This window comes from Ictalurus punctatus, chromosome 18 (assembly GCF_001660625.3).
Source record: "Ictalurus punctatus breed USDA103 chromosome 18, Coco_2.0, whole genome shotgun sequence".
Lineage (NCBI taxonomy): Eukaryota > Metazoa > Chordata > Actinopteri > Siluriformes > Ictaluridae > Ictalurus > Ictalurus punctatus.
Genome location: NC_030433.2, coordinates 232,880 through 258,380, shown reverse-complemented (window position 1 = coordinate 258,380; position 25,501 = coordinate 232,880). Strand labels below are relative to the sequence as shown.

Below are 25,501 nucleotides of genomic sequence, written 5' to 3'. Positions count from 1 at the left end.
CAATAAGGATGAAACATTCCGTGTGGAATGTAATGTCACAGTGGGGCCAGAGTTCAATTCCTTCATGAGCTGTTGTGATCTCCACCACTGAGTGGGCCAATCTCTGCTTAGATGGAAATACACTAAAGGTGAACATAAACAATGATTTCTCCTACACTACATTCAAACACGGAAAAAATAAATGCTATGCTCAGACATTTCCAGGACTGCCCTACTCTGGGTTAGGGTTTTTTAAAAAATGTATTTATTATTAATCATTTTCAGTTGTTGAATGAATTAATTTATGCCAATGATTTGGCTTACCCAACTTACCCAAGGAGTGACGGATAAGATGACCACGCACTCATCTATTACGTTTAATGATCACTTTAAGTAAGCGTGTACTGCAAAAAATGACATCTTAGCAAGTGAAAATATCTTGAATATAGCCACATTATTTAGTAGTTCTTCTTATAAGATTACAATAAAACAAGATTATTAAACCTATTTCTAGACATATTTTACTAAGTTCAAGCTTGAAATCATCTTGCTCTATTGGCAGATAATCTTTCTAATTTTTATCATTTATCTAGAAAGAAATAAAAGAATCTGCCAACATAATGTTTTGACTTGAAATAATTACACGCATCTAAAAACAAACTGAATAATCTTATATTTGAATTATGATCTTCTCATTATAAGAAAAGTTAGATATGTTCATTTCCAAAGATATACATTTTTTTGCAGTGTACTTCATAATTTTATACATAAAAATTTGGTCCTTGAGATATGCAATGTCTCAAATTTATATGCTGTATCCTCTGATTTCCTCAGTGTGAAAAAAAGTCAGTTCTCTCATAAATATGGACATAACAGTCGGACCCAAGTCGCCGATTTAAATCACCTACTCTGAATATGGCCCTCACTTTCATATTCATTATTACATGGGACAGGGACTATAAGCAGATGTCTAATCTGTGTTCAACTCTCATGTAGATTTGTGCTTGAATTCAGGTGAAGTCTAATCAATGGAACAGCGAAGGATTAGGGTTAAGGGATTAAGTCATTGTTAGGCCTCATATAGCCTCGCTCCATAGGGGAAGCAGGGGTTTAGTATGAGTTAACATGTCACATACACAAAAGCTGACTGAAATAATCATTTTGATCTGAACAGTATAGTGTTTTGTGGGTGAGCATATTGGAGTCATGTTTTATGTTTTAGCTGTTTAATCTACAGTGTGTGTAATCACTTATTTCAAATGACTACTCATGCAATCATTCAAATCAGTACATAAACTTGTGTGCACTTCAAATGTGGCACTGCGCTGAAGCAGGGAAAAAACAAGCATCAACAAGTAATATTAGTGTCCAGGCTGGAGGATGTGGTTGATATAGCAACCACCCATAATGAAACACCTGTTTCCTGTGTAACTGTGCTATCTTAACCTTTAGTGTAAGGGTATGAACTGAATCTTTAACCTGGAGGAGTTATACATTGTCTGTTTAAATATAATAGATCTTTATTGGTTCAGAGACAAGTCAGGTAGGTTAGTCAAAAGTCTCCCATTTTCTATGCAAATCTTCCATTTTCCTTTTTGTTTGTGTGGTTATAACAGTGGATGATGTTGCCATGGTGAGAAGGTCACTGAAAGGGTCATTAGGTTTGTCTGCCAGGTGGGTGGGGGGTAGAACCTGGGATAGACAGGATGGGGCTGGAGAATCAATCAGACTGTATAGAGAGGTGCTACTGCTGGAGGCTGGTGAGGCTCTGTCTACAGGCCATGCCCCATTCATCGTGGCTCCACCCACAGGGGAAGCCTGACTAAACATAAAGACAGGTGGGGTATGGAAATAGGCAGTAGTTTGTGGTGACAAGTAAGCAGTGCTGAAGGTGTTGTCTGGAGGCACAGGGTTATAGTATTTTTGGAGGAAGTAGTGGGGGACCTGTGTGAAGGGGTTAAGAGAACGCTGGCCTTGAAGTGGAGTCAAAGCAGGCCGCGGGGGACGTGATGGTTCATAGGGTTCTTCTCCTCCACTTAGAGGGTCTAGCAGGTGGAGCAGGTCAGGCCCTGGATCTGTGCTGGGTGGTTGAGACTGTGTCAGTGGGGGTGTATTGAGGGTCTGGTGAATCACCTGCCTTTTCACACTTTCTGCCCCCTCTTTTTCATCCTGTCTCAGACCTTTCAGCAAAGTCACTGTTGGTGAAAGCACAGCTCCTGGTTCTCTTAATTTTTTCTGTGCTTGTGGGCGAGGAATTGTTATACTCCTTTCCTCCATCATCTCTGGACCAGGGGAAGCTCTATCGTTGCTGGGAGTGCAGGGCTCCAGTGGTAGCACAGACAATGGCGTATTAAAGGAGGACAAATCTTGGCTGGAAAAGGCTACAGTGTCTGGTAACTTCTGCCTCCAAAATCTGTTGTAACTGGTGTGCTTCAGGCCCAGTAGTGTCTGAGTATTTTCATCACCACTGAGCTCCGTGTGCTACAGACACACAAACACCCAACACACAAATACAAGGTGTATGAACATTTAAATATAAACACACATTTACAAATACATGTAGAAAAGAGAAGCACATGTTAAGTGAATTCGATATTACTATGTAGAGGGCACCTGGTGGCTGAAGTTGCCATGCTGTTCAATCGGCTTGCAGACCGGACTTGGTTCCTCTAGGCTCTGTCCTGAGTCGAGCACGGTGTCTGTGGTTATCGTATGTAAGGCATATGTAGGCTTCTCCTGCTGGTTGCTGAAAGAATCATCTAAAAGACTCAGCTCAGATAACTTAGTATGTATTGGCCCATGCATGGTTGGTCTTCCCTGGAAACACGTTGTCCCCGCTTCCTCTTTCTTTTCCACAAGCTCTGTGTCCTTCAGAGACTGATAAGATTGAGACCTGACACACACACACACATTATAACTTCAGTACACTATCCATGTCACTGACCATTCTTAGATCTTTCTTGCTGTCCTATCTGGATGTTATATTACATAGTCATTTTTTTAAATTTTATTTTAGAGTGCTGGTAGTGCATTCTCAGGTAAAGAATATACTCACTCAATGATGCACATTCAAATCCAGAATATATTTATTTTGAAGGCCCTAACTGACAAAAGCCCAACTGGTAAATAGTGTCCCTTTTGCTTGTACCAAACAGTGTCCAGTGTCCTAGTGTTTCAGGCTTCACAAACGCATTTTAATGCAACATGTCATTAAGAGGAACGCTATAAATTACTTCAGGTCTACTACTGGTAGAGAATAGGGGGCAGGCTGTGAGTGGTTCAAAGGCAGATTAAACAATAGACCATTGAAAGGGTGTGGAGAGAAGGAAGTGATCAGGAAAAGCAGAGATGAAGTCATCGTCCTGCGACAGCTCATCACCAGAAGAGTCCTCACACAGAAACACAGTGTAGTGACGTGTAGGGTGCATAAAGCTAGAATCACTGAGAGAGAGAGACAGAGAGACCGACAGTGTGCAGGAACACATATACGCACACACACACAAAAGAAGCTAGGTGTTAGCTGTGAATACATTGGCGTGAACCATAGAAACACCAAGGCAAGAAAAAAACTAAAGAGAATGCAAAAGAGATAAATATAGTGGGAAAAATATATAATTATTGTGCCTAATTAATTATTGTGCAAAAAGTAAATACAATTTCTTTCTTTTCATAGTAACTCATTCAATATTTTCTATATAATATACATAAAGGGTATAAGCTTACATTTTTATATAAAGGTGAATAACAAATTTAACACAAGCTTAAAAAAATTCACACAATTTCACAAAAAATGATGCCATTCTACGCAAGCTGTACGGCCACTCTGATATTTACTACTGACTCAGGAGTTACTAATTAACATCAACGTCTTCAATGTTCTGCACTGTGTGATGCAACAAACATTCAGTTTTACTCCATTCCAAAAGAACCTGATCACTAAAGATTTTTAGCAGCAATCAAAGGAGAAAATACCCTCAAACCCTCTGTAATGAAATATTGGGTAAGTTACATTGGCTATGTATAATAACATTAGCCAGGTGGCTACAGCTGTACAGGTAGTACAGGTGAATATGTTAAACTAAATAAAAATATCCAAGTATTTGGGGTGACACAGATTGGTAATTGAATGTAACTGTGATGTGATTTTTTTTGTATAGCATAAGTTCTATAGCTTGTGTGTACGGTGCTGAATAAATAAACACTAAGCGCATATTCAGAGTCGGTGACTTAGTGACGGGGAAATTTGTGTGTCTTCATCATTTTGTTACGCAGGTACTTAAGCTGGTTTTATATTCTCTCCATTCAGATTATACAAATGACCTGTGGGTTGTTAACGTCTCTGAGACTACCAGACTTTTAGTACATGTGTCAGTTTTCAATAGTGTCTACACCATTGCCTTTAAACCCCAAAATTTGGACAATTTAAAAATAAAATTGGAAAAAAAAAAACTAACACAATGTCATATGAATGAGAAGATGGCAAGAAAACATCTAACAGGAGAGTAATAAAGGTGCATGTCAAAAAATTAGTATATTGTGTTAAAGTTAATTATTTTTCCAAAATTTAATTTTAAAAAAGTGGAACTTTTATATGTTCTAGATTCATTACACATAAAGTGAAATATTTCAAGGCTTTTTTTGTTTTAATCTCCATGATTACGGCTTACAGCTCACGGAAATAAAAAATCCAGTATCTAGTATAAGATATTAGAATAAAGGAAATGTGATACAGAAATTTCAACCTTCTGAAAATTATGTTAATTTATGTTAATTTATGCGCTCAGTACTTGGTCCCCTCCTTTTGTATGAATTTCTGCAGCACTGCTGAGGTGTTCTGGAACCCAGGGTGCTTCGATAGCAGATAGTGAAAATAAATCTTCTTTACGGTGTCATTTCGGTTTCATTTTTAAGACCATTGAAACGGGAATTTAAAACATTTTAATGCTAATTAAACTTACTGTTCATGACTGCTCTCAAGTTCCAAGTTGCTGCGTGGTCTTTTTGCTGCTAGCGCCCAGGGATGGTAAGACTACACATACACAAACACACACACACGATAGTCACGGTACCTCAGAGATATCAGCGCACACAGTACAAGATCATTTGAATTCATACAGAGTTTGAATGAAGATTATATGTTCAACAGGCTGGGAAAGGACCGTCTGTCCAGCAAAATGAGTCAGAGCTGCAGAAAGGAGACCTCTACGGGCCACACGGATACCTACAGTGCTGTGAAAAAGTATTTGCCCCATCCTGATTTATTTTGCTTTTGTGTACATCTCAAACTAAGTACAGTTTTTAAATGATTAAATGATTGAAATTAACTCATTCACAGTACACTGGCGTTCCATTTTTCTACTGTCCGTAACCAGAAAGAGAGTGATAATCTAGCAAATGGAGCATGCAACACCGTCAGACACACAGACAGATAAACGACAATGACTAAAATATAACACACTCAAATGGTGTCAACAGAATGTCCTGCGTACCTGTCCAAGGTGCACTGTAATTGGTCGTCTCTGTTCCCAGGTGGAGGTAGAGTCATCTCTGCTGCTGGAGTGGCTGTTCTCTGCCATCTCCTGCAAAAAGTCATACAGGTGCAAGTGTTTATGACGTGTGCGTGCGTGCGTGTGTGTGTGTGTGTGTGTGTGTGTGTGTGTGTGTGTGTGTCTGTGTGTGTGGCGTTCTGTCACGTTCTGTCAAGTGAAAACATGTGAATGAACCTTTTGCTTAAGACGACTCCTCACTTCTTTGATGCCCATCTTGGCATGGTCCTTTGCCTGCAAAACCAGACATTATCGAAACCTGACAAGGAGCTAAGTGAATTCTAGTACAAGCATAAATAAGAAATCATACAATACTTAAAAAACACACACGGCATTTAACCTGAAGGTAAAATCCATTAGAATGAGGCTAGTGACTTCTTTACAGGATAACTACACATTTGGCAGAAACTCCTGAACTGGAACTTATAGCAAAATATTTATGGAAATACTCTATCTATAGATGCAGCAACATTTCCAGCAACAAAAAGTAGTACACATTAAATACACATAATTCAAATATTATAAATTGTGTAAATATCTTTTTGAGGCATTTTAAAATTTTATGTATATAATAAGATGAATCTACTTGTATTGTTCATAATATTTTAATATATGATGACATAGCTATGTGCCATTTTTTTTTAATATTCAGAATTTTTATTATTTTATTATTTACAGTGTATTAAACTGTGGTTAAAAGTTTGAGCTATCTGTGAGAATACTGGACTTACAAACTTGTAGACAGTTTTCATAGCAGGGTTTGCTTTTGTTTTCACAGTGTTAAAGATGGCCCCGCCCCCTTTCTGTGAGGGAAATGCAAGGTTATTATTATTATTATTATTATTATTATTATTATTATTATACTGATACAGAAAACCAAGACACGCAAAAACAAGTACACCAACCTTAAATGTGAGAAGCCACTGATGGTACACTTTATCACTACCTGTATAAAACAAGACCAATAAATATATATATATAAACAAATAATGTGTATATAAGACAAATATTTTACATAGAGTAAATACAGATTGTTGCCACCTGAATACAGTTCTATTACCAGACTGAAGCCCTGAGAATGCGGAAACCCTGAGTATTGCATTAGATGTTGTGAACACCAGTGCACTTAAAAAAGAAAAAAATAATAATAAAATAAATAAATTAAAAAAATAGAAAGAAAGAAAAGAAACTACTGAATGAACTAAATTTCATTTAGACTTAAATGAAAAAAGTTAACTCGTGTATTAACCAGAGCAAGAGAGGAAACTGAAATCAATGCTTAGGGGAGTGATTCCACTTAAAGAAATACATCCACTCTAAACACTACATAGCCGAATACAAGTACAAGACTCCAGTCCTCTTGTCTCCTCTCTTCAATGTTACCCTGCTCCCTGTTACCCCAAGCTCTCAGACTGCACTCCTCCTTCACCATCCTCCCTTCTTTAACAAGAAGATCTGGCATTACTGCACTACACCGTCAAGATTTCCCTCCTCTTTCTTTGACACATTTTTCTCCCCTATCAACTGAACAGATCCTGCAGATATCTTGTCCTGCAATCCCAGCACCTGCCCACTGGATCTCATCCCTTCCTCAATGCTCCAGTTAATCTCACAATACCTCCTCCCCTTCAACTCTACTTTCATTATTGACTCCATAGAACAACTGTATTCAAGACAGCTTGGGTTATATCCATCCTGAAGAAACCCACTCTGCATGCTTCAGACCCAGATATCACTTCTCTTTTCTTTCTGTCAGACATCTCATCATGGACAGTAGTTAATCAGCCGAAACTTAATCCTGGCAAAACTGAGCTGCTGTCCAAATCTGGAAACGCACCCCCAAGTCAACGATCTTGTGATCTCCCTGGACAACTCTCAGATCTCAACATCTGTCACTGCATCACTAAACTGGCTCTCTCATGCCAGAATGCAGTCGCCCAACTTATTTTTGACATCTCTATATTCTCCCACACCACCACCCCATTGCTACCTCTTCACTAAGTATTTAAATTAGCACTTGTTTGTTATTATATAAAAAAAAAATCAAAAAAAAAAAAATCACTGTCTCATTTTTATACTGTACTAACCTGTTTTTATACTGGTGGTACTCTTAGTCCCTGAGCTAGGGAACTAACATGAAGATGTGTTTCTATGAGTTGCTATAGATAAGGGCATTTGCCAAAACGCCATTAATGTGAATGCAAATACATTATTCAGAAGGAGCAGATAAAGTGCTCTAAACAGATAATATTTGTTTATAAAGCTTCGAGATTAGAAGTGTGCATTGGACTGCGGGCCTTCAGGTTTTTACTGACGGGGGTGAGCGGTCAGATATGGAGCTTGCTGGACAAAATAAGAGCACATTTATTTACATGAACGTGAGTCAATACCTGATGCTTTTAAAAGTTCATCCATCCTTGCTAACTGCCTGGTCATGGTGGTTTAAATTAGGCTACTAGCTAGATTATATTTCGGGAAACAGAACAAACTAAATTTGTTAGAAAAAGTCACAGGCTCTTACAAGCAAAAATCAATAATGGCACAAATCAGATGTAAATAACAGTCCTATACACATCACTTATGACCTCAATTATGAACTCAAGTGATAGCTGAGGTTGAGGAACTGTCAGAACCATTATTCACAGACCATGCCTACAGGGCTGGCATTTCTACTTGTGTTTTTTTCCTCCAGTGTTTTCCAATGTATCCAGGGGCAGAATGGTAGGGTTTATATGTAATAATAATTATTTTTTAAAATCTGGTTTAGGCCATGCCCTCTTTGGGTTGTGTATAAATTAAATACACATACAGATGTGCATATTTGGAGCACTAAACACAGATAGAGTGGTATTGTGTTACACCCCTAGTGTGGGCACACACATAGTACCACAAAAAAAGAACAGAACATCCAATTAGGCATCAGATAACATTACAGACAGGTCATTACAGACAGTGTTCCCCACAAAACATGTATAATGTAAGAAATTGGACCTTGTGGACCAGCACAAATACATGAAATGTATATTTTCAAATATCCTCACCAGCATATTCTCCCATATTAATCTCCTCCTCAAACACATCATTGAAGCCTTCACCAGAGTTCAGCAGTTCCAAGCGTCCATCTATAAACTAAGCATTTACATCAATACATAGAAACATTTTTACATAGAACTATACATAGTATAGACAAGTGTATGTACATGTATTTTCATACTTGTTTGAAGAGCTGAAGCTGCGTGGCATTCTGGAGAAACTGTCTCATTGTGTTGGATCTGTGTGTGATGAATGCATCCTCGTTGAATGTAATTGGCTCATCCTGAAAGCAGAAATACATGGGGTCACATGCGTGGAATCCTGATGCTAAGACCCAAACTTACAGTGTACATATCGCAAGACTAAGAAAAAATATCTGCCAAATCTGGTCACAAATAGTTTAAACAGATCAAGTGTAGTGCTGCTAGTTGCATAAAAGTGTGCAGAATACCGCCACCTTGTGTTTCTTTGTCTCTTTTGGCTGACAATCACTTGATAATATTATCATGCTGTGACATATGATCTTATAAATATCTGATAAATTAATATATTTTTAAAAACAGTAAACTAATTGATTAATAAAAATAAATGGCTATAATAATCATTTAATACAGTAATCATTAGCTGCAGCCCTAATATATATATACACACACAGTACTGTGCACATGCAAAGAAATGCTGTAGAGCAAAAATGCCTTCAAAAATAATTAAATGAAATGTTTCTAAATTTCAAAAAAAAACCTATAAAGAGCACGAAACAGTAATAAATTAAAATACAGTTGCAAGCAGCAATTATCGAGTGTCACGTATTCCACGTAATGGGGTTAGGACGGATGGAAGTGCAGGTGTGACTGATCGCCCAAACAAATTTCCACAACTTTTCCCAAAATTTCTGGGTTTATTTCTTTTTCCAAAACTTCTCCAGGACAGGAAATTGATATTTAAAAATTCCATGACTGTTCTAGGTTTTTCAGGACCGTATGAACTCTGCGAGTTTCTAAATTACTTTAGTAAATTGTTATAAAATGACCACAAGTGTAAGTCTGGGGATAATAGAGGTGTCCTTCTTTGTCTTTAGTCTGGTTTTCTTGTTGATATGACATGGTTTGTTTATAAAAATAAGTTTGCTAAACAGACCTGAAAGTTAAATAAAATTCTTTAAATTTGAAAAATAAATAATAAATATAAGAAGAAGAAAAAAAACCCATGGGAATCTAAGTTAGCTAAATATATTACATAAATGCTTGTGATCAAATACGCCAGAGGACTTCTTACAAAAGCTGAGCTAATTTGTGTTTAGAAAACTAGAGTCACTGAACTATGGTCAGTTTTTCATACATTTATCAGCTCTGCTACTGTATTACTTCGAGTACTCAGTTTGGTCAGCTGACATAATTTTCTGGGTCCACAGTCTGCTAGTAGATGTTGGGACCTCAGGTGTGTATGTTTTACCGGTTCTATCCGTAGAGCGCTCCTATAGCTGCCAAACAGAGCTGCCTGTGATTTCAAAAACGCTCGTGCTGCCCCATTTCCCATTGTAGTGGAAACTTTTTTCAGACGATTCTTTAGAGTTGACACCTTCAAAACACACACAAAAAAATCAACACACAATGTATACAACAGGTTCTAATTAAAATTAACACAAGTTCACGTAAGGCAGCAAGAGTGTGTGTGTGTGTGTGTACTCTTACCACATCATTAGGAAGGTTCTGTAGATCATCAAATGGAGTCTCTAGTGTATTACTATCCACATTTAGAATTACAACATCATCCAGAGCCATTACCCGCACCTTCTGCAAACACATAGGTTATGAGATTTAGTTCAACACATCCAATATGTTTTTTTTCATTTTATGCATGACCAAGTGGGAGTCAAGGTAAAGGCTAAGCTGCTGGCTCAGTTTACATTTTAGACACATTTTACTGTTTAGTACTGCTTCCCTTATTCTTAAATTGAGTGAATTTATATCTAATGTTCTTAAAATTAGTTCAAATAAAACTGCCTTGGGATCTCTTCTGTCCAACATTAGGTTTATCCTACATATAAAGGCTTTTCTGGGAGTTTTTTTTAGCAAGCACGCTGAATCAAAACATTTCAATCAATCAAATAGAATTCATATTTGTTAGCAGATCTAAACTACCTAAAAGAACTAAAAACTTTCTAAAGAACTAAAACCCCTTTGACAAATACTTTATTAAAGCAGCTTCTGCTTGTAAATATAGCACACAGTAACAGGGTGTGTAGACTTTTTATATCCACTGTAGATATAATGTTTAAACAGCGTCTTACTGATCTCCTTAGAAACTATAACCAGTCCCAAGCTGGTGAGGGATTTTCTTACCTCCATCAGGCTGGAGTGGACTCCTATAAGGTACGGCATAGGAGCACTAGCATAAAGAGAGAGAAAGTAGAACGTTATCCTTATTCATGCACACACGTAGAGTATGCTGGTGGTACAGTAGATCCCTGCAGGACTACTACAGACTAAATAAACAACAGTTGGAATTGTCTCGCTCACAATAAAAATGAACTGTGTAGTTTACACAAAAGTTTATAATTACTAAAACAAAGCATCTACCTGCAAATATCAATTCATTTTGAAAATTGTTTAATCTATCATTTTTTTATTTTTTTATTTTTGTTTAGTTGTAAAAATACAGTCCCTGCTGAAAGTATAGGAATGGCGATTCTTTTTTTGCTATACACAAAGCTTGAAAAATTTGTTTTGCTTGCAGTGTGTGTACACGGGCCAAATCATTTCTCCAACCAACCACCCAAAGCTTTGAGGTTGTATAATAGTTTCAATGCCTGGAATTAGCAGCTTGACTCTTTTTCGGATCGAGTTCTATGTGAACCGAAAGCAGAATGGAGACCTCTGCTTTTTTGATGACTTTTAAAACATTTAATCATACTAATCCATACTAATCATTCATTTGAGAACACGTTAAGTCATTTTTAAACCATTAAGTCAGACAAAATACAGATTTTTTGGCGAAAACAGCATGAGATAATGTTTTCTGATATGGCAGGAAAGACGGATAAAATATCAACATAAATCTGCATACAGCTATAAAACCAGATAAAGTGGGACTCAAACGAATTCACAGCAGTTAATAAGCATGGCTCAACCAAGGGCATGAACAAATTCTCAAATTCATACAAATGAACGATTACAAATCAAAATATTACTCAAATGACAACACAATTTATGTCCTGAGACTAAAATCAGTGTATAATGTTCCATACAGGAAATCGTCCTTTGTTTTAAAGTGCTCTACCATTTCCATAAAACATTGTAGTGCACCATGGCATGCTTCATAACACAGCCCAGCCAATCAATAACTGTCTAATGTTTAACAAGTATTAGTCATTGTGTTGCTGTATTGTGTAGGTTTATTTCCATTAGGAGTAGATGTTTGTTCTTTGTGTGTTCTCACTTAGAATGATAAACTTATCTTCTAATCAATGGCTGTGTATATTGTGTTGTTTTGGTAGTGTGGTGTCTGTGTGTATACACAAGTTCTTACCAGCAGTAGTCTAGTAGATGCTGTGGGAGCACTGGGATGTAAACGTGCTGCCAGTACATGGGATACAACGTGGCTGCCGCACCATGGACACATGCTGTTAACTACAAGAGAAAAAGAGAACAACTGAGAGAGAAAGATCATCATCTTCGGCAGTAGCAGCTGGTTTTTCAACGAAAGGAGGGTACTGTATATACACACATTGCCTTCCACTAATATTGGCACCCTTGGTAAATATGAGCAGAGAAGGCTGTGAAAAATTATCTTTATTGTTTAAACTTTTGGAGATGTTTTGGCCACTCGAACCGTCCTCTTCACAGTGCGTTGAGACGATATAGACACACGTCCAAATTCCAGGTTGATTGATAACATTTCCAGTTGACTGGAACTTCTTAATTATTGCCCTGATGGTGGACACGTCCCATTGTGTGAAGCTCAACAACCTTTTGCCGCACATCACAGCTATACATCACACCTCGCTCTTACCCATTGTTATGAATGACTAAGGGAATTTGGCCTGTGTGTTACCTCATATTTATACCCCAGTGAAAGAGCAAGTCATGGTCGAACAATTTCCTGTTCCCAGTCACCCAGGTGTACTAAAAAATGGCAAATATCAATGGGAATATACTTCAAATATATTTTTCTCATATGAATTCATAGGGGTACCAATAACTGTTGCACACCTATATTTAACAAAGATATATTTTTTGGGATAAACCTCTGTTGTGTTTGCAATTGTTTTGATATCCATGAGAATTGAACAAAAGATCAAAAGGTTAAGCAATAAAGACAAATATTCACAGCCTTCTTTGCTCATATTTACCAAGGGTGAGAATATTAGTGGAGGGCGCAGTATATAGAATACAACGATAACACAATGGAGAGAAAAGTTTACACTCACAGTGCTCAGGTTGCTGGAGCTGATTAGGACTCTTCGTTCATACAGCATACTTGCGTACAGATGGAGCATGTTGTTTACATCTACTGCTACAAAATACTCTGTCAGGTTTCTCTGAAATAAATAAATAAATACATATCAGTTTCAGTTACTGAAAAGGAAATGGTAATGAGCTCAACTTAACACACAAGAGTGAAATTTGTGCAGGGTTGAAATTGACACCTGGAGATACTGCGCTCCTCAGAAAACAGTAATGGCCAAAATAAAGAAGTGATTTTGTGTGTTGCATGTAATGAGAATTGTTTAAAAGCACCAGGTGTGCAGTTCAACAGTTTCTTTTGTATATGGTTAGCGTGGCCTTTACATTGTGTTTAAAGTAACTCACATTTTCAGGAATACTTGGCAATTCCCTTAGATCAGGCACAGTGAAACAGGTCTGCTAAAGATTGAGAGGAAGAACAAAAGCTTGTGAGTATGTTTTTTGTATTGGTTCACAATCCTGCAACATACATTACCAAGTCTACTTGACATGTGATTTGAATACATTATTTAGATTATTTATTGGCTATTCTATAGTTCAAAAGGAGTGCTTAAAATTTGTCAGCTGAGTGAATATTTTGAAGAATCTACATCCTATGGTTATTGATTCCAAGGCTAAAAAGCCCTTGATGTTAAGACAAAAGTTCTGCAATCAGCATGGGAAATGCAAATCAGCTGCTGATAACCAACAATTCTGTGTGTATTTTATTTTGTAATATGTCCAGCAGAATGTCCAGGATTGTCTAGCACAGCAGTCTGCCAAAATGGTGTGCAGACATTTACCAGACACAACAAAGGTTTATATCATTGCAGTAATGGAGAGCACTTACTGATCATTCTAGAGGAACGCTGCAGCACTGACACATTCAAGGTGTTAACCCATATCATTAAAAACAAATCCTGATCAACTGTTGTTTACTCAGCCTCACAACAAAAATACTCCTCCCCATTTACATTGGCAAAGTTTTGAAATTTCTTGAGAGCACAGTGAAATCCATTATAACAAAGTGGCACAACCCAGACAGATCAGGCCAAACTGAGTGCTCTGGCAAGAAGGGCAAATGTCAAAGAAGTGTACAAGAGTCCAGCAACAACACTCGAGAGGTTACAGAGCTCACTGGCTGAAACAGGAGAACCTGTGCAGACCTCAACAAAATCACCAGCTGTTCACAGATCTGGCCTCTATGGGAGAGTGTCCAGAACAAAGCCACTTCTGAGAAAGATTTTGTGGTGTCCTGATGAGAATACAGTTGATCCATTTGGTCTAAAGCCAAAGCATAAAGTTGGGTACAAACCAAATCCAGCCCATTACCCAAGTAATGCCATTCCTCTAATCAAGCATGGTGGTGTCATGCTCTTGGGTTGCCTTTCAGCAGATGGAACTAGAAAGCTTGATGCCATCACAAGCAGCTTGGGTTGAGCCAAATATAAGTAGGTAGAGAACTTGCTCCAGTCATCCAGATATCTGCATTTATAGTGAAAATGCATGCTCCAACAAGAAATTTTGGAATGGTTGAGTCAAAGATTTAAATCCAATTGAAAATCTGTGGCCTGACCTGAAGACTGCTGTCCACCAACCAACATTCAACAGTGGTGAATCCAAGAGAACATCAAGGAGTCATCCAGGAAGTCACAAAATAAAGAACCCAGACAAACATCTAATGAACTCTGCAGTTCATGCCTTGCTCATCTCAGATAATCTGGGGAATCAAAGGCAGCCTATATTTGTTGCACATCTATATTTAACAAAGATTTATTCTGATAAACCTGTGTTTTGTTTGAATTGTTTGATATCCATGAAAGCAGCCTTCTTCGCTCATATTTACCAAGGGTGCCAATATTAGTGGAGGGTCCTGTATGTACTAGGAATCAGAGAGTCTCCTATTCTTTCTTGAACATCTAATCTTGGACATCTAATACAAATATTTTAGCACAGTGCATGGAGATGTATTCTGTTTCATGAAATAAGATATTACAGATGATAAATTAACCACCTAGTCTGCATTCATGATAAAGTCTTAGCACATTCATAACACACACACACACACACACACACACACACACACACACACACACACACACACACACACACACAACACCACCCATGAGTTTGTGCAAATTCATGCTGTGACATTAGCGTTTTCAAAAACATCTGGATTTTAAAACTCCATTTTCACAGTTTTTTCATGTGGACGGGATGCAAACACACATCAAAAAGCTATGTTTTCAAAGATATCCATAAATGTGTGGATGGAGCCTTAGAGTATTGTCAACATTTGCTTTGTGAGAGACTACTCAGTCATGTAGATCTTCCCTGTGAATGTTTAATAAGCTTAAATTATTACCATATTCAGGTATACAGACATTCCAGGGTCAGGAATGGGCAAAGCATGTAGAGACTCCAACGATTCCTTCTTTAAACTCTCCTGTAGCAGGTACACATAAAACGTGTTTTAAAAAAAATAATTCAATTCCTAAAAAAAAGCATGTAGTGATTTAGTGGCGTCCAAAAGATGAAAATGAACTTTATAATTATGATGCATCTCTTATAATAGCAGCATCTAATTACCCGCCACGTACTATCTGACAGTAGGTCTTATTTTGAATTGGGGTAATTTCATTGTTCACGTCTGCTACTTAGTGATTTTATTTCCTTCTGGATCAACATTCCTCTCTCCAACCCGGAGAAGCTTTCAGCAAAATACCACCCAATTGATATACAGGCTTTTAGGTTAGAAAACCTTTGCCTATCCCTATATGCAGTTGGCTTTGGGTGCAATTTCCACTTCCAAACATTTACTGCATCCATGATCCACAATCCATGATATTTTATGAAATTATCATGGTGTAACTGGCTAGAAACCCAAATACATAGTTAGACCACACCCCCAAAAAAACAAACGCAATCCACAGTGACCAAGCTACTCATCGCAGTGACTACGCTTACCTGTCCTTTATTAGTGTAGTTAGCCAGCATATTCAGCAGTTTGTAGAACACTTCAAACCATGGCAGATAACTGTATGCATAAACAAACACATCCACACATTTATAACACTGTTAGAACACATCAAACCACAAGAGAAAACTGAATCTCACCTGAGAAAGCAGTAGCAGCTCTGAGCTCCATCCGATAGTTGGCAAAAGCCAAAGCGCTGCTTACTCTCAACATCAGTCAGGACAAATGTGAAGTTTTTCCCCACCTGTCTCACTGCCACACTGAGATAGAGAATGGATCTGAAGATCTGCATCTAAAGACAGACGTGAGGCAAAAGTATGCATGTGTGCCTGAACGTGTGTTACCTGTCCATCCTGAAAGGGAAACAAAACTTAGGCACAATCTGCAAAGTTTCCTGAGGGGAAGAGAATGGAAGAAATTATTTTCTATTGACTAATGACTATTTTTAGTAGTCTACTATGAACACCTAAAAAAATAGTTAAAAGACACTCGACATTACTTGGATTTGGCTTTCATAAAAAGTCTGAGGCTGCGCCCGAAATTGTGTACTGTGACAGTACCTACTACAAGGCTGTTGAAACAGTACGCACTAATCAGTATGTGTGTAGTATGAATACAATCCCAGACATACTACATTCGCCATGTTGGCATTGTCATGTGACCTTCGACGTCATCAGAAACACAAAAATCTTAAACGGACCACCAGATTAAAGCAACCGCACTAACGGCAAACTTACAGCTGACATGTACGTTAGAAATCCATGTGTTCATGGAATTCTAACTTACATGTCAGCAGCTCCAATCTGATTTATAAAATTGTATATAATTGCATGTATACACTGTGTCTTTCGGATAATATATGTGTAAGTAGGTGTGTGTTTAAAGGAGAACAGAATAGAACAGCTGTTTTTCCACACATATGCCTACTCGTGGAAGAGCTTCTAATCTGGAAGCTGTCGATGTCAGGGCAAGTTGTCAGATGTAGGCAGGCACCAGATACACAGTTCTTAAGTGTGTGGTATGTGCGGTAACAGTGAAGAAATGTATCAGAACAAGTGTGTCAGGAAAACAGTTGTGCACATTTATGCACACACACGGAGTGCACAGAGGTATAAAGCCACACACATTTGAGTAAAGCATAATATATTATATGCAGACCTGGTCAGTATAGTCCTCGGGGAAAAGCCAACACCTCTCTGGCCCTAAACAACACAGTAACAATATAAATGAGTGATACCAGATACTATACTACTACTGCTGCTAATATTAACACTACTAACAAATAAAAGGAAGAAGAATACTAATAAAAAATTCATGATTTTATTAGGAATCGTAGCGTACTTGTTAGTATAATTTCTCTGTGATTGACTGTAATGGGAAGAGACTGATATAGATATAACAAATTTGGCATATAGGTGCACCTTCCTAATCTCCAAATCCGGATAACGTGGGATTATACTACCACATTTGACATTTTACTATATGGTCCAGGAATGTTTGGGAACACAAAATAGCAATTTTAAATCAATAATGCCAAACAACTTAGAGTTGGAAGAACTTGGGAATAAGAACTGTTGATTTTAAAACTGCTGAATGTAAGAATTTGGAGATTTGGCATTTCAGGAAAACAATATAATTCATATATAATATAAATAAATAAGTTTCTGAACTACTTTCAGAATAATATTTACTGCGCTGTGTCCTTCTCCACCATTTCATCTGATGGCAAACACTATGTAATACACATTCAATAAGAATGCAGAGCTGTGAACACTAAATACATACAGTCAAATAAGTACACCCCATGGAAATTGTTGGCTTTTTTGACATATTTGGACGAGTAAACATTTGATCACGTTTGAAACGGCGCCTATTAATAAAGTTGATATACTTGAACAAAACTACAAGGAAAATTAATTTTTTCAATCATTTATTCAACAGAAATATCAATAGATGTTATATTCTTCTGTCGAAAAAGTAAGTACACCCTTACCCTCAGAAGTTAGCATTGCCCACTTTAGCAGAAATAACTTCTTGTAGGTGTTTTGTATAATCGTCACCAGGCCTGATGAAATTTTTGACCACTCTTCCATGTAATATTCTTTCAACTGCAAGATGTTTGAGAATTTTTCTTGCATGTTCTGCCCGTTTCAAATCCCCCGACAACAATTCAATGGGATTCAAATCTTTGCTTTGACTAGGACATTCCATAACCCTCCATTCTACTTTTTGAGCCATTCCTTGGTGGATTTGCTCGTGTGAGTAGGATCATTATCCTGTTGAAAGATCCACTTTCGGTTCAACTTTACCTTTTGGACAGATGGCCTCAAATTATCTTCAAGCACTCTTTGATATGATGCAGAATTCATAGTTAAATAAATGAACGCAAGCTGTCCAGTCCCTGAGGAAGTGAAGCAACCCCAAACCATAACATTTCCATCACGGTGTTTAACAGTTGGTATGAGGTGCTTCTCCTGAAAAGCTGTCTTTGGTCTGTACCAATCATGTCTGCTGTTACTGTGGCCAAACAACTCTATCTTTGATTCATCTGTCCAGAGCACATTATTCCAAACGGCCTGGTCTTTACCTGTATGCTCATTGGCAAACTATATTCTTAAAAAGGCTTTTTTTCTGGCACGCCTCCCACGCAGGTCAAAATCTCTTTCTGATTGTAGAAGCATGCACTTTGGGACCAACAGTTGCAAGTCTTACTAGCAGATCCTGCATCACATGTTCTTGAGCTGAATTTGCTGGAACGGACAGTCCTGGACAAACTAGCAGTCATTTGAAATCTGCGCCATTTGTAGATTATTTTCCTTACACTGGAATGATGTGTTTCAAATAATTTGGAGGTCTTTTTAAACCCCTTACCAGACTCACAGACATCCACAACCTTTTCTCTGAAGGTCTTACAGAACTCTTTATACCCTGGCATGAAGACACCACACACCTCAATAGCAAAGGGAACACCAGACACTAGATATAAGAGGGGTGTAAATAAGACCGGTTCCACCTGCACTCCCTAAGCAGGTTCTAATCACTGGCACCCAATCTTGAATGACGTGTGATAAATGTAGGGGTGTACTTACTTTTTCCATGTGACTGATCTGTTTTTTGTTCATTTAAATTCTGAAAATTACTACAAAATGTCAGTCATTTGATAGGGTGCATTAACTTTATTAATTGGCACTGTTTCAAAGAGGATCAAATGTTTGCGTCTCCAAATATGTCCAAAAAACAAAACTAAAAAAACAATTTCCATAGGGTGTACTTATTTTTTCACATGACCATACACTCAAGGCAAGTAAAAGGCTTCATTTCCTTACTAAATAAGTTTTAACTGTATAAAGACCACTAGACACTAGCGGGCCTATGTTTAATAATAATGCATTATTATATTTCATTCTTTTTTTAGTGTGCTAAGGAAAAAATGTCAGAGGATGAACATACATATCTATACACACCAGAGCAGAGAGCAATTTAACCATGTTTTGTATGTTTGTAAATGCAAAAATAACACAAAATGAATTGCATGGCTTTTGTCACTGAGGGGTGGCACTTACATAATACCGCCACCATGCTGCGCACTGCCCCATTCATATCCATACCAGCAGTCCTTACTCTATATTTATATTAGTGTAATATATTTCTGGTTTCACCAAATTGTGCATGCATGTTTAGTCTAATGTTTCAAATATTTATATATTATAAACCATTTCTCCTTATCACAGCTTTAAAAGCAGACACACACAATGGAATTGTCTATAATGATAACTAGCTATCTAATTGAGCTAAAATGTATGCACTCGGGTATCAAAGAAATTGAAACACATGTATCCTTTTTCCAGGCCTCTCTAGGAGGTATATACTGGGTATATGAAGTGATGTATGACATGATGTTGGAATGAGTATAGGTAAAGCTTCACCTTTTGTCTCAGAATAGATCACCTCCATGTAAGCCTCAAAGATCTTCTTAGGCTTGTCCCTGAAATACACAGGTGTCAAAAGTTAAAGTAAAAAAATTATGATATTAATAAAAGTATTTACGCATAGCCAGAAAATAAGAAGAAAACATAAACTAATCTGTCCAGGCAATCTGCTGTCAGGAGCACTGTTTTATACTAAACCTGGTACATTGGACTATCAAGTCAATAATCAAGTCAATCTGCATCAAAAGCATTTCTAAACAATTTCCACTTCTCCGTATCAGGCAATAACAAACGTTAAATATACTGAAATAAGTCAATTTAACTAGTGTTTAAAAGCACAATTCTACTAGTGATGCACCGAAAGGAAAATTCTGGGCCGAAACCGAAAGTTCAGCACGCAGTTGGTTGAAAACCGAAACTGAATGTTTTTTTTAAACCACATTTTAGAATCGTTTTTTTGTATAATTGTATTAATATTAGATTTAATTCTGTTTATGTAAACGTATTTCCACATTAATTAAAGATTATTGTGCAAAACAGCAGCAATAGAACTGAAACCAATCTCAAACTGTACACAACAGATCTTGCCTCAAGTCAAGAACAAACTTTTGCAGAGCTACACAACTTTTAATGTAATTGCTACACACACAGCAAACTGGACTGCTTTCTATTTAAGCAAAAGTGGCAGGTTTCTCTTCAAGAACAAAAGTTGCTCAGCTTTCTGGCAGGAGAGACGCTTCCTCTTCTCGTCAAGAACATGAGGTGCTGCAGTGAATATTCCATCACTCTCTGTGCAGGTGCTTGGGACAGATAAATACCTGTGTGCAATCCGCACAAGCAATGGAAAGCGTAGCGGTGCTTTTTGTGGCACTGCTGAGGATCGGAGGCTTTCCCGTAGAATCTCATCAAACATGTCAGAAAGTGAAGGAGTTTTTGCCTCATCGCTTGTACACACCCGTTTCTCTGGCACACTTTGGTCTGTGCTGTGCGTCGATCCTTCAGCAGATGCAGTCATCACCTCCAGCTCCGCCAGGATCATTCCCTGTGCACGCTGCTTTTACTCCGCCTCAAAGTAATGTTCTTCAAATCGCGGATCTAGTGATGTCGCAACACAACGATAACCGTCGGCTAGATCGAGAGTGAGATCTGAGCGCCGAGCACTGAGAGGCGTGGCATGGCAGCATATATTTTCGGCGGCGGAAATTTCGGTGCATCCCTAAATTATGCTACTCTTGGAATGATAGATGCTTTAGAATTATTTTAAAAATGAGTTGACTTTTAGGGAAAGCCACTGGGGAAAATGTGTGAGATTCTGCAAACTGAACAAATCAACCATTTTAATGACAGCTACAGCCATGTGAAGTCTCTCACTGATGTGCACTTACCACAATAACATGATTATAATTTACAGTAAATAAATCCATGGCCTCATGACACAAACATGAAACACGGGGGGGAAAACTCAGACAGATCATTTTATCACAGAGGAAACATTTGATTTCAGACACCACTATAATAAACTAACTGCAGGAACAGTGATAAACTGATACATTTTCAGGTGCATCTCAAAATTTTTTCATTTTTCAAGTTCAATTTTTCCCATAATTTTATTCAAAAAGTGGAACTTTCATATATTCCTGATTCATTACACATAGTGAAATATTTCAAGCAATTTTTTTATTTTAATTTTGAGAATTACAGCTTACAGCTCATGAAAAATCAAAAATCCAGTATCCAGAAAGAATTTTTCCATCAGTTTCGGTCACAAGTTATAATAAAATTATACAGTGCTGTCCAAAAGGATTGGAATGGCATGACAAATTCTTTTGTTTTAGCTTTACACTGATGCTTTGAGATCAAAAGATGACTCAGGTGACTCACAGGTGTCTCTTTTTGCCAAGGAGTGCCCTGTTAGATTAATTGTCTAAACCAGAGGTTCTAGAGGTTATATTATATCATTCTATATAATATAATATAATATAATATAATATAATATATTATATTATATTATATTATATTATATATATATATATATATATATATATATATATATATATATATATATAAGAAGTTGGTGTCAGAGATCTCACTGGATTGTCAATAACAAAAATGCAGATGAATGTCTTAATATTATCGCAAATTATAAATGGTTGGTGAGATAAAATGTGCAAGACAACGTTTATTTAGCAATAATAAATAGGAAATATATTTTCTTAATTTCTCGAGTACCGAAAGCTGAACCGATAGAGTCGGAGCTTATCGAGACTACGGTCTTTCATAATTTAGCACCGGGGCCAGTTTAATACCGGCTTTCGGTACCCATCCCTAGACATGGAACAGGTCAGCCAAGGAAAACAACAGCCATGGATGACAGAAATATTGTGAGAGCTGTGAAGAAAAACCCCAAAACAACAATGAGTGACATTAGCAATAACCTCCACAGAGCAAGGTATCACAATCCACCATTTGGAAGAAATATAGAGGCCAGAAATATAGAGGCCATACCACAAGATGCAAACCATTCACCAGCAGTAAGAAATGGAAGGCCAGAATGGAATTCATAAAGAAATACAAAAATAAGCCACAAAGGATCTGGAACCAAGATTAACCTCTAGCAAAAAGAAGGAAAGGACTGTGTGAAGAAAGACAAGCTCCTCGGTCAAGCACGGTGGAGGTTGTGGGCTCGCATAGCTGTTTCTGGAACATTCTTACTAATCTTTATTGAGGATGTAACTCATGATGGTAGCAGCAAAATGAATTCAGAAGTCTACAGAAACATTCTGTCTGCCAATTTACACAGAAATGCAATCTAATTGGGAGGAACTTTATCATGCAGCAAGACAATGACCAACTCAACAAGGGATTTCATTAGGCTTTCAGACTGGCCAAGTAGCCCACTAGTTAAAAAGAGTTAGGTTCTTTTATTCTGGTAGGGGGAGAAATTTAACCATGTCCATTTCCAAAAATAACACATTTATTAGTCAGGGTGAGCAAGCCTGTGTGTATATAAAACCACTTATAAAACCATTTGGAGGGGAAAAATAGGTCATGAATTTCAGTCTGCTTATCTGTTTTGTATATGGACCTGTATAGGATGTAACAACCTAAAGAGAACCTATACAGAACATTCTCTAATGGTTATTTTTAGGTCAGTTTAGAGAATTGACATCTGCACTGGCAGATCCAGGGATGGGGCCAGATAGGCACTGGCAACCCCAGCTTAAATCTGACTGGCCCCTGAAGTGCCCCTGTCTTGTCAATCATTGCTGACCTATGTCAGCTGAGTCGATTTGTTTGAAATTCAACTCTCTTAACCGTTTCTTTCTACCACATCTTGTAATGACAGCTGTACAGTGTGTTTATATCAACCTCGTCCACTTAAGCTTCAATGTACCTAATTAAACACTTTAACTAACGTTTCAAAGGACATTAATGTTACTGTCACTCATCTTCTCTCTGACTAACGTTAGTAAGCTAGTTAGTTAAAACTACTAACTAGTTTATTAGCTAGTTACCTAGGCTAAGCAGTGTTGGATGGTAGCTAGCTAGCTGGCTAATAAGTTAGGTTTCACATATTAGTTCACAGTTGCACACTTCAGGGAAGTAAAATATAGTGTCTGACACGTAAAACCTGTCATGTATGGTCATGAAACACAGCCACAATCATTAACTGTTGTAAACAAAACTAATGCTGCGTCCCGTTTAAGTGGCAGCTGGGAAGTGCAAAGAGACTTCAACAGAGAGTCCTGATTGGAACATTACTCAACGAAGCTCATTTTTAAAATGAGTATTTTTGTTTTAACGACAAAGTTCGCCAGAGGTAGTGGTTTCTGACCAAAAAGAATCCCAGCCTGCCTGTCGCTGACGGTGAGAGCAGTCGGTGTGAGAAGTGGGAGAGAATGAGGGTGAATTAAATAATCTCAGCCTGTTTTGTATATATTTAAACTAAAATATCAGCTCTAGTCAATATCAAAATCACTCCATACTGCGATGCTGCACCTGAGCTATAATCAGTGTATGTCTTGCTTTTCAGTATAAATTCATAAAAGTCTCTAAAAATGAATAAATTAATCTGGGAACCAAAATGCAGAGGACTGAGTGTATTTTATCTTTCCTTGAGAACATCTGACAAAATAAACAAAACAAATCTTAATATCCAACGAATGTTTGCTTTTCATGTTAATTTATATTTTTAAAGAAGAATTAGATGTTTTGCTGTTGCATGTAACATCAGACCACTCGACACTTCATGATATTAAAGGCCTATATAGTATCGTTTATTTATTTATTTCATTTTTTAAAAATCTAATTCTAATTGTTTAATTCTATATCCATGTAATGTAAGTTGCCTTATTTTTATTTATTTTGTTAAATTTGCAGAGGACAGTGGTGGAAGTGAACTTGTTTTTTTCAAATGGAGAAGTTGATCAGGTAATAGTTATAATTCGTTTTTAATGTTCGTGTTCTTGCACATTTTTTATCTATCAAAAGGTTTTCATGCTTTTTCAATTTAATTTTATTATTAAATGATAATTACGGTTTTGAATATCCCCAAATACATGGCTTGTTATTTTATGTAAACAATGGACCAACAATAACATGGATTGTGTGCTGATTATTTAATTATATAGACTGATTTGTTTTATTTATGATTACTCAAGCATGAATGTATGAATATTAAAAATAAATGATAAATTTAGAGAACGTTCTGGGACCCAATAACTGTTAGCTGTGACGATACACACACTAGCGTTATGCTCGTATTGTTTGAGACGAATAAACAGGGATAATGTTCATAATAATAATAATAATAATAATAATAATAATAATAATAATAATAATAAACGTTTATGTAATTAAACTTGTGAACCTGGCACAAAATAACGAGAACATCATCACCCTGTCGGAACCAGTAGAACCGGGCCTACAGGGGTCTAAATCCGCACTGGGAGCCTTCAGTAACCTGAGACAGATAACGGTAGATGACAAGGCGCTTACTTGATTCGAGACCCCATTCTCAAATCTTTTTCGGACTCAGTGCAGCGTTGAAGTATTAACTTGCTGAAAGAACAATATCCATTTGACAGCCCCGTTAGACAGCACATACGAACCTCCACACGCGACTATCCCTGGTGAGTGCACACAGGAATTCTGGGAGATGCAGTTTTACAAAGAGCTCCGTGAGAATCGCTGATAGTTAAACCACAGACCTGATGAACTTCATTTACCAAGCAGCTTGCTCCAAATTACGCGCGAGTCGCGTGATTAAAATATCGGTGTGTTCGGTTTAACGCAGGCTGCGCAGATTGATCGCTACCTAGAATGATAAAAATGTATTTATTTTTCGCTAGAGAGGCCACAAAGGAAAGGGTTTTTTTTGTTGTTTTTTTGTTTTATTGTGTGTGTGTGTGTGTGTGTGTGTGTGTGTGTGTGTGTGTGTGTGTGTGTGTGTGTGCACTTTTTATTTAGTATAATGTGGCCACGAGATTCAAAATTGTACTTCGAGTTTTCGAATTAAATAATTAATTATGTTTTCAGGGTCTAAGCACAAAGGGTGCAAAGGACCCTATTGGTTTTTTTTTTTTTTTTTTT

The 25,501-nt window shown here is 37.3% G+C and overlaps 1 protein-coding gene across 6 annotated transcripts; it reads right to left on the bottom strand.

Moving 5' to 3' along the window:
• Positions 1-1,188: 1,188 nt before the first annotated feature.
• On the bottom strand, positions 1,189-25,085 carry dennd1a (DENN/MADD domain containing 1A). 6 transcript variants are annotated; one of them, XM_017492504.3, is made up of 23 exons: positions 25,021-25,085; positions 19,907-19,965; positions 17,139-17,182; positions 16,325-16,374; positions 16,121-16,240; positions 15,971-16,040; positions 15,369-15,449; positions 13,370-13,423; positions 12,988-13,098; positions 12,087-12,187; positions 10,901-10,946; positions 10,250-10,351; positions 10,011-10,136; positions 8,740-8,841; positions 8,567-8,654; positions 6,431-6,471; positions 6,257-6,328; positions 5,703-5,759; positions 5,469-5,558; positions 4,938-5,008; positions 3,283-3,420; positions 2,593-2,872; positions 1,189-2,460 (listed from the first exon to the last, which is right to left on the bottom strand). In XM_017492504.3, the coding sequence occupies exons 2-23, from the start codon at positions 19,932-19,934 to the stop codon at positions 1,528-1,530; spliced, it is 2,805 nt and encodes a 934-aa protein (XP_017347993.1). In that variant the 5' UTR covers positions 19,935-19,965; positions 25,021-25,085; the 3' UTR covers positions 1,189-1,527. The 6 variants fall into 6 exon arrangements, with proteins under 6 accessions (XP_017347993.1, XP_017347988.1, XP_017347989.1 ...); XM_017492499.3 differs by having other exon boundaries at positions 24,908-25,064; XM_017492500.3 differs by having other exon boundaries at positions 10,250-10,348; positions 24,908-25,064.
• Between the last annotated feature and the right edge of the window lie 416 nt (positions 25,086-25,501).

What these genes read in the sequence shown, in the direction of transcription:
- dennd1a (XM_017492499.3), bottom strand. Translation starts at nt 25,014, where the DNA reads ATGTGCTGTCTAACGGGGCTGTCAAATGGATATTGTTCTTTCAGCAAG. An exon ending in ACTACACTAATAAAGGACAG is followed by an intron (nt 15,450 to 15,970) that starts GTAAGCGTAGTC and finishes TACCTGCTACAG; the next exon opens with GAGAGTTTAAAGAAGGAATC. An exon ending in TGTCTGTATACCTGAATATG is followed by an intron (nt 13,424 to 15,368) that starts GTAATAATTTAA and finishes CTCAATCTTTAG; the next exon opens with CAGACCTGTTTCACTGTGCC.